The sequence below is a fragment of the Solanum stenotomum genome, chromosome 11 (assembly GCF_019186545.1).
Source record: "Solanum stenotomum isolate F172 chromosome 11, ASM1918654v1, whole genome shotgun sequence".
Taxonomy (NCBI): domain Eukaryota; kingdom Viridiplantae; phylum Streptophyta; class Magnoliopsida; order Solanales; family Solanaceae; genus Solanum; species Solanum stenotomum.
Genome location: NC_064292.1, coordinates 34639475 through 34649301, shown reverse-complemented (window position 1 = coordinate 34649301; position 9827 = coordinate 34639475). Strand labels below are relative to the sequence as shown.

The 9827-nt window shown below is 31.3% G+C and overlaps 1 protein-coding gene across 1 annotated transcript; it reads right to left on the bottom strand.

Moving 5' to 3' along the window:
- Positions 1–291: 291 nt before the first annotated feature.
- On the bottom strand, positions 292–3800 carry LOC125845861 (GDSL esterase/lipase At1g71691-like). The gene is made up of 5 exons (XM_049525362.1): positions 3461–3800; positions 3137–3261; positions 1202–1441; positions 658–910; positions 292–532 (listed from the first exon to the last, which is right to left on the bottom strand). The coding sequence occupies exons 1-5, from the start codon at positions 3798–3800 to the stop codon at positions 312–314; spliced, it is 1179 nt and encodes a 392-aa protein (XP_049381319.1). The 3' UTR covers positions 292–311.
- Positions 3801–9827: the final 6027 nt, after the last annotated feature.

Here is a 9827-nt window from a genome sequence, read left to right as displayed (position 1 = left end):
CTATAGGTTTATTGAGACCTTTTTGTTGTATTGTAATTTTCAAAAATGGTTTCTTCTTGTTTCAAGGTTTGGTTTTGGGATAAAAGCTTTTATTTTTCAGGACATGCTTAGCCCTTAGGTGGTATATATAGTGTATATTGTTCACTAGGGTGACCAGGGAGTTTTAGTGGGATCAGGGTTGACAATAGGCAACAAAAAAGAAGCATTAATGTGTAAAAAATTTTCAATTGTAACACATCATAATTATATTAAATGACAAAATTTCAGATGATCTTCAGAGTCAGAATATATTGTCAACTAAGTAACACAAATTAAAGGGTGGCAAGTTGGTGAATGTTGATGGGATAAACAACATCAGGACCACCATTAAAAGCTTTCCTTGCAAACAAGATGTTGACTGCCTCTGTTGGGTGAAAGGCATCCCAAAATATGTATTGATCCCTATTTGGACATGGTGTTTGCATTGGTAGACATGTTATTTGTCCTCTATTTCTCCCTATACCACAGCACCCTCTATTTATCACACTAAATCCTGCAATATCAACACAAAAATCAATCACATTAAACATAGTATATATATGAACACACTTTCGTTTGCTCGACGTTCAATCATATGGTTGTCCATGTGAAAAAAATAGATAAGAAAGATTTGCTTACCATATTGTCTGTAATTGGTAAGGAGATCTTGGAACATGTTCTTAATGTCAATGTAGATGAATTTGGAACCAGGAAGATTGACATTTAAGTTGGTAAGCAGCATTGACTTAACATTATTAGTGAATGGAAGAATAAGCTCATTCACTTCTTCTGAACACACATTACTATTACTTTTTGCAAGAATGCTTGGAATGCAACCCATTAGTCCTACTCCACCAATCACAAATTTTCTTCCTCCAAGATTATACAATCTCTGAAATTTCAATATAAATAGTAAGTATATGAAAGTGAAAGAAAAAATAAGGTCCTTTAACTTGGTTTCAACTTGTAACTATGCCCTCCAACTTTAGGGGTACGGTAAAAGTAGACATTTAAACTTATATAAAATTGAACAAGTAGACGAATACGTCATATGTGGCATAATATACATAGGACGACACGTAGGACACAAAATGGTACTAAGTTTAATTGGTTACTTGTGCACACCTAAATTAAAGGGCATAAATGTCAGTTAAAACAAATTAGAGGAAAAGTTAAATCTTACAGTGAGTTGTTGGGTATACTGTTGAACCAAGAGATTGGCATATTGTTGAGGATTATAGTGATTCTTAGTATCATAATTAGGCATAAGGTAATTGTTGAGGTAGTCATTACTTCCCATTCCTACAAAGAAAATGCATTTAGCTAATGCTTGTGCCACATCCGGTGCACCGAGATTGTCTGTTATTTCATCAAGTGTATCCTCAAAGTTTTTTATTTGTTGATTGAATGGAATGCGCCCAACCTGCACCAAAAATTATATTAGTATTAAACTACATATATATTTATGGAGTAGTAATTAAATACACCAACTAACTTAGCAGATTCTTGATTATAAATTATACGTAATGGGTACTTTAAATATTTTGAAGTTTTAAATTACTTGTCTCTTCGTTTCAATGTAAGTGTCGCTTTAGCTCATTTCATACCTATTAAAAAAAATGAGATATAATAAATATAAGGCATTGTTTAGGTAAGTTATTCCTATTTATTATATGTTTCTTGAGAATTGAGCATTATCAGGAAATAGCTATTTAATCTAAATGTATAATTGGAAACCATTACTATTTACTATTTGGGTCTTGAATTTCTAAAGCAACATATATTTTGAGATAGTTTTTTGCTTGCTAAAGCAATACTTGTTTTGGGATTGGGAGAAGTTTTTGGGTAGGTAGTCTGCGACCCTTATAAGTTTGGTTTCTACTCATCATCTCACCGTCCCAAAAGGTAAACGAAAAAAAATTTACAAGTTGGGTTATAAAATTGTTCATTAAAAATTGAGTGGTCATTTTGCCTTTTATTAGAAAATTTTATCGAATTAACGGAAGCTCGTCATATTTTATGCATATGTAAAAAAAAAGGGGAAAAAGGGAGAAGGGTCTGATTTACTCCTGAACTTTATGATTTGGAGTTAATATACCCTCAATTTGAAAAGTGGCTTATATATATTCTTGCTGTTATACAAATGGCTCATATTGTAGTCATTTTTGATACCGCCTTCCAACTTATCAAGAGCCACTGTTTCGACTCTTTTTAGTTTGGATTTTGAGACATTCGATGTGCAATTTTTTTAAAGAATTCTTCTTATGTTTTTGATAGAATATCTGGGGTTATTTTGAATTTCATCCTTGAAACAAATAGCCAAGGTACGATAAGTTATCAATAGATTAACAAAAGAATCACCACAAGTATGCTTAGGCTTCAATATTTTGACCTTGAATGTTGCTGATTTTCCATCCTTCGATATGAGAAGAGTAAAGGGACAACTTTGACACTTACCTGAGATTTTCAACAATTTTGAGATTGATTGACGATAGTTTAGAGCTCACTTGAACCTTAACAGTGTTTTTGATCTTTCTCCCTTGAGACGATCCAATGAAATGGGTTAGGTTTATTTGAGTGGGTGGGTTTTTTTTGTTTACAATTGGGTCGGGTAGGTATGGTGAAAAGTTATTGAGTGAGGTATTTTAAAAGTCAAATGACATTTTCTCAAATTAAAGCCAAAAAATGAATTTTTAATTTATTAAATATTAGCATGTTAAGGAAAAGGCATATATATACGAGTCATTTCTATAACGGCAGGGGCATATATAGGCAATTTTTTAAACGGAGGGTATATGAGTTCCAAATCATAAAATTCAGGGTAAATCAGGCCCATTTCCCAAATAAAAAAGGAAATTGGCACATCTAGGAAAGGAGAATGACCAGGGGAATGAAGCCTTTACTTATGCCATATAATGTGATGATTGTGTGAAGGAACAACTAGTAAAATTTTGATTTTATACCTTCAAAGAAATATATGAGAAACCAGTTGTGTGAATTTTTTGATGAAGTTATAATTTTATAGAAGAAATATTAATGATTCCCTCGAGTTTTGTCATGATAAATAGAATATTTGGTGAGAAAGTAGTAGTGTGTGTGTATGTATGTAAGAACTCACAAAGTTCCTGCCAGTATCATCAAGAATGCCAGCAGCAGCAGAGGCATAGTTTACTCCAAACCGCATTTGTTCTCCTGATGAAGCTTGTGAGTGTGCTGGAATCAGTGGTAGTCCTAGTTGTTCAGCTGTCCACATACAAGCTTTAATTAATACCATCAAAAATCAATTACTACTCCTTCATATATTCCATATTAACTGAATTTGTGAGGCACCATACACTTATTCAAGCACGTAATTTAAAAAAAAAAATGAATTGTAACGAGTAGGAAATTAAATTATGAATATGTTGATAGAGATCGATAAGCAATTAAATAAATGTGTTACCAATTTCATCAACCATGGTGTAACCATTGGAAAAACGACCAGTAGGGCCACCATCAAAATCAATTCCATAAGGGTAATAGTTGGCCTTTGCAAAAGATGGCAAATTATTATTATTGCCATTGTCAATCAGAGAGTCTCCAAATATAAACATGGCAGGAATCAAACCCCTCTTTCTTCCATCTGCATCTTCACAAGTTGCCACATTCACCAACAAAAACACCACAAATAAGAGGTGAAACATAATGCTAGTGTTATTCTTTTTTTGTTGAAAGAGAATGAGAGGGTTTATAACAATGCTTTCACCTCTAACTTGTTTTATGGTACTAAATGGCTTGCTCATAATGTTCTTTCTACACATGGTATGATAAATATCAAATATCATATCAAAATAAAAAAATTTATCACTGCGATTTCGATATTATGATATTTGATATGCATTTTTTAAAAGTTTAATATTTGATATTTGGTATTTATAAAAATAAATACCGTTATATCAAATATCCTAACCAAGTATATAGTTACATATAAAATTCATATATATGTAACTATATAATACTAGTAACTATATAAAATAGTAATTGATTATTTAAATGTTGAAATTTTGACTACACTATCTTGATTTAAATGTTTTTTTGGACGATTGATTATCAAAGAAAATAGTTTGTCTTTTATTTTGAATATTTTACATATGTAAGGTATTTATATGATTAATTGAGATGTTTATTGAAAAGTCGAAGACATACTTCATTATTATATACTTCCTCCGTCCCTTTTTATATGTCACCTTTTTACTTTGCACTTGCATTAAGAAATGATGTAATTTTACCCTTCTACCCTTATTTAATATTTTCTTAAGTCAACTTTATAATAAATGATGAATACATTTTCATGATTAATTAACTACTCTATCAAGGGTATAATAGACAAAATATAGTAATTTATGCATAAATTTTATAAAATGACAAGTATTGTAGTCCAACTATTTATATAAAGGGATGACATATAAAAACGGACAGAGGGAGTATATGAATATATATAAAAGTTGAAGTTGACCAAATTATGGTAATCGATTTACCTTAACGTAAAATATTGAAATTGAACTTTAAAATACTGAACCATACCGAATACTTTTGTATGGTAAAGGTATACTATTTTTAAAAATCGTAAACCGAAATTACTAAATCGAACTTTTCAATACCGTACCATGCACACACCTATGAAACATGACACATTAACAAAAATATATATAAGAACATAAATCAAAGTCTACTTTCACTATTACTCTTTTAATTATTCTCAAACTATTCTCCTACAGAATGTAGAATAGTTAAGAACCTCATTAATTAAAGAAAGATAAATATGAGAAAAAATCTCAAAAATTCCCTTGAACTTTGAATAATTCACTTAATTATTTAAACTAGAAAAAATATCAACAATATATTTAATATGATATGGACGAGAAAGAGTAATATATACTACTATTAATCTGTTTCAAAAGGCTTTTTTGGAATTCATTCGCCCGGGCTGGCACTTGCAAAACACAATGAGATTTACTTGTATACCTAACGCTTAATGTTCAAGGTTCGTGTAACATCCCGCCTTAGAAAGAGCTTAAATTAGAAAGAACTAAATTGGAAAGAATCAATTTAAGAATTTTGCAAGTTATGCTTAAGTTGTGAGTATTGGGTCAACTTCAAACAACCATAACTTTCAGTGAGTTAGGTGGTCCATAAGTTATCAAATGAACGTTCTTGGAATTCTCTTTCCAACGCCATCGAGTTTGCTAATTTTCGAGTTCGGATGAGGGAAATATGTTCGTTTGAAATTTGTCTGTCTAGTTAAGGAAAGTTACCCGAATTATTGAGGGGTATTTTGGTCTTTTCCTTACCCCATCAGCCTAAAATGAATTTAGTAATATTTTTGGGGTTAAATCTGATTTGGGTCAGTTTTCATAATCCAAAATCGCTTAGGATTTTGAGAAGAGTTCAAGAAGAGGAGAAAGAGGGAAGGTTCAAGGCGTTCGTCAAAATTCCTGAGTTTTGCTGCAGAACTTCGCCAAGGGTTGGATCTATAAGAGGTATGTGAGTTCTCATAGTGTTGGGTTCGTTCACCCACACGCCAATCATGCGATTTTAATGCAATTTCGTTCTCGAGTTTGAAGGATTTGAGTTCTTGATGAGTTTTCTTGAAGTTTCATTCTTAATCTTGACTATTGGGTTTTGATGAATCTGTGATATGAATGTTAGTGATTTGAGGGTTGTTTTGGGTAGATTATCGTGTACTTATGTTGGGTATTCGAATATAAGTGAGTTGGGAAGAAACCATTTGATTCTAGGCGAATTAGGGTCAGAAAATGAGAAAGAAAATTCGTCGGGAAAATCTGGGCAAGGATTGGTGCGCCGCCCCACTAGTGCACCAGGAACAAGTTCCTATAGTTCAGGGGTTGGCGCCCCGCGCCACTCAGTGCACCAGGATCATCTTCCCCCACCCCTTTTCCATAGTTTGTCCCATCTGAGTTCTTTCAAAGGAAACCTTTACTCCCTATTGTTTCTAACTACTCTAAACTACATCAAAACATCGAGAAATCATTCATAACATAAATCATAACCTTGAATTCATAATTGAAATTTAAGGTAGAGTTAAGAGTTAAGTTTTGAGAATTCTTCCGAGTCATTTTGAGAAGTCTTTTACAATCTTTTAAAACTTGTTTTAAAACTTGAGTACTTGAGTATGAGGATGAGCAGAGTTGAGTTTCATTTTTCAAAATGAATATATGGGAACGAAGTATTGCCAAAGAGTAAATGTTTTTACATTTAAAATGAGGGGAAACACCGATTTTCAAAGGAGTTCATGAGGAGTTTTGAGTACTTCTCTTTTAAGAGAAACCTTTTGAGTAATAATCTCAAAGTTGAGGATGAGGAAATATTTTTAAACCTAAGAGATAAGTTATATTTTGGGAGTAGTATTGAGCACTTATATGGAGACGAGTTCAGATAACTCAAAGCTAAGTCCTCATAAATCATGTGGCCAATGTGGGTAGAAAGGGTCATACTTTTTAGATGATTCCTTATTGTTTTTTAAGCATAACTTAGTGGATCCACTTAGTTGAGGAGGTTTATACCCCAGCAAGGTATTATTGATTTTGGCAGCGTAGGTGAGACGATGTATCACCACATAGCTCATAGTGATGGTTGTCGGTTAGAGAATCTCCCAAACAGAGTTTATTTTGTATTTTTACATGCAAACTGAGTTATTATTGTATTTTTCAATACATTGAGTTGTTATCCACTGTCTTTAAAAGATTTTATTTATAATGCAACTTTACTACTGCTTTATATTGAACTGAGTTGAGTAACTTTGAGTATCCTTGAGTTGAGTTGAAACGAGGTAAGTTGTTTCTTCAGTTCCAGTTCAAGCTTATGTCATGTTTTAGATTTCCCATTGCATGCTCGTAGATTCCATGTACCGATGCCATTTGGCCTGGATCTATTATGATGTAGATTATGGCTGGCAACGGGACTGGAACCGGACCGGAACCGGAACGAAACCGGGCACCACGGGCCGGAAGTGAATCGAAATCGGGACGGACCAGAACCAGTAATTCCAGAAAAAACTGAGTTTACCCGTCCCAGACCGGTACCGGACCTGACCAGAAATGGGTCCCAACGGTTATAATTTTTTTTTAAAAAATAATTATTAAAATTAAAAAATTAGGAACATTACTCAAATAATATTAAAACTTTTATAATTTTAAAGTTAAAAATTTATACTTTTAAAGTTTTAAATACAAACTTTCAAACTTTAAAAGTATAAACGTTTAAATTTCACACTTTAAAAGTTTGAATATTTAAATTCAAACTATAAAACTATAAAAGTTTAAATTTCACACTTTAAAAGTTTGAAAATTTAAATTCAAACTTTAAAACTATAAAAGTTTAAATTTCACACTTTAAAGGTTTGAAAATTTAAATTCAAACTTTAAAACTATAAAAATTTTAAATTTCACACTTTAAAAGTTTAAAAATTTTAATTCAAACTATAAAACTATAAAATTTTAAATTTCACACTTTAAAAGTTAAATTTAAAGACAATAATAAAACAAATTAAGGCGAATAGCCTATACTTTTATTAATATTAATTAAATAGTACAAGTTGAGTTACAAAATCTTAGTAGAGTATTAAAAAATCTAATCTACACAGCCACCTTCTAGGAAGAATTCTGTTTGAATTAGACTTCGAATTATTATACTCATACTAATAGACATTTAAATTTAATAGTTCATGCTACCAAGGAAATCTTTTTTTAAATCATTTAACATTTCTCTAGTAACATGCTCTGGAATTGGTTGATTAGCTAGTTCCTCCATTGCATCAATGTCGTCATCACTAAAATCTTGCATTATTTCATCAACGTCATTTTCAAATTTGCTCGGTAAAGGTGGACAACCATAACACCTTCTCTCGCCATTAATCCAATCTCTAAATAATACCGATATCTCCAAGCTATCTGCTGCTAATGAATATCTTGCTCTCTAATTTGAAATCTTGCTGCACTAAAAGCGTCTTCCGAAGCTACTGAAGATGCTTGAATAGCTAACACATCTCGAGCAACCGGTCGAAGTTTTGAAAATCCCTAGCCGCGATTGCTCTACCATTCTGGAAGATCAATAGTAGTAGGTTCTGTATTTTGATTAATATATGCATCAAAATCATTTCTATCATTATGAGAAAGTTCAAGAATACAATCTATCATATCATCAATATCATCTTCATTATTATATCTACTCCTAGAACTTTGAGGCTCTTCATTACGTACTACATTCATTATATTAGAATTATACAAGTCATACAATTTTCTAGCTTCAATTTTTGTACTATTTTTAACATCTTGACAACTAGGTGTTTCATCATCTTCACTATCAATACCCAAATTAAAATATATTTTATCAACCATTCGTGATGCACCTTCATCTTTGTAATGTAGGTTTAACAAACAAGTGGTTAAATACATTTGAGGAATAGGAATAAAATATTTTTAAAATTTTTCAATCATTTTCTTAACAGATTCTTCAAATCTTGGTTTATTTTTGAATTTATAAAATTTACTAGAAATAGCACAAATATTAGGTAAAACAAAGCAAATAGTTGGATAATAAAGTGCAGATATTTTTTTTGTAGTTGAATAAAAAGCTTTTAAGAATTCTATAAGTTCTTTTATGTCATTCCAATCATTATCATCAAGTCTATATGTCATATTTGAATTATGAGCATTCCAAACCATTTGTAAAGGTTTCCTATATTCATAAGCAACTTCAAGCATTTCAAATAAAGAATTTCATCTAGTACACACTGATTTTGGAATTTTTCTAGGTGGAAGATTTAATTCACGACAACGATTTTCAAAATTTCTACGTCTAGACTTAACTTGACATTTAAAAATAAAATGACATGCAGTTTCAACTTTTATGCAACCATCATTATACATTGATATATCATCTCTAACAATCAAATTATATATGTGTGCAGCATACCTAATATGAAAATCATCGCTATAAATAGGGCAAAGAGAGAGTTTTAGTATTTCAACAGCAGTTTTATTATTAGAAACATTATCTAATGTGACACTACTTATTTTATCACAAATTTCATAGTTTTGTAAAACATCTATAATTGTTTGAGCTATATAACTACCGGTTTTATGCATTTCACAACATTTATAACCTAAAATACTTTTTTGCAAAGTCCAATTTTCATCAATCAAATGCGCAGTAATAGTGAAATAATCATTACCATTTACACTATGGCCCATATCAGAAGTAATAGCTATTTTACAATTATTATAATAAAATAAACAACGAAGATATTGAAAATGTTGAGCTTGATAATCAAAGATTGCCTTTTTAATTGTATTTCTAGTAAAACCTTTAAAATGTGGATTATACACAATTTGAATATAATGAATAAAACCGGAATTTTCAGCAAAACTAAATGGCAAACCCATAACAACAATCATTTTAGCTAATTCTTCAAGATCTTTTTCTCTACTATATGACCGTTGTATACTAGAACCAGAAACATTAGAAGGATTTAATTGTGTTTGGACCATATTAGAGCCATCTACTCCTACATTTTCAGGAAGGGTGGTACCATTTTTTTTAGCTTCGGCTACAGCTTTAGCATGCAAAAATTCATTTTTACAACATGACATTAAATGATTACTCAAATGTCCCGTCCCACCCTGTTTTCCTACAGTTTTATGATTCATTCTATGTTTACATTTATTACAAATAGCTTGTGTTTTATCTTCATTCTGAGTCATAAATTGCCACACAACTGATTTTTTAGCGCGTTCTACCTTAGTCCTAGG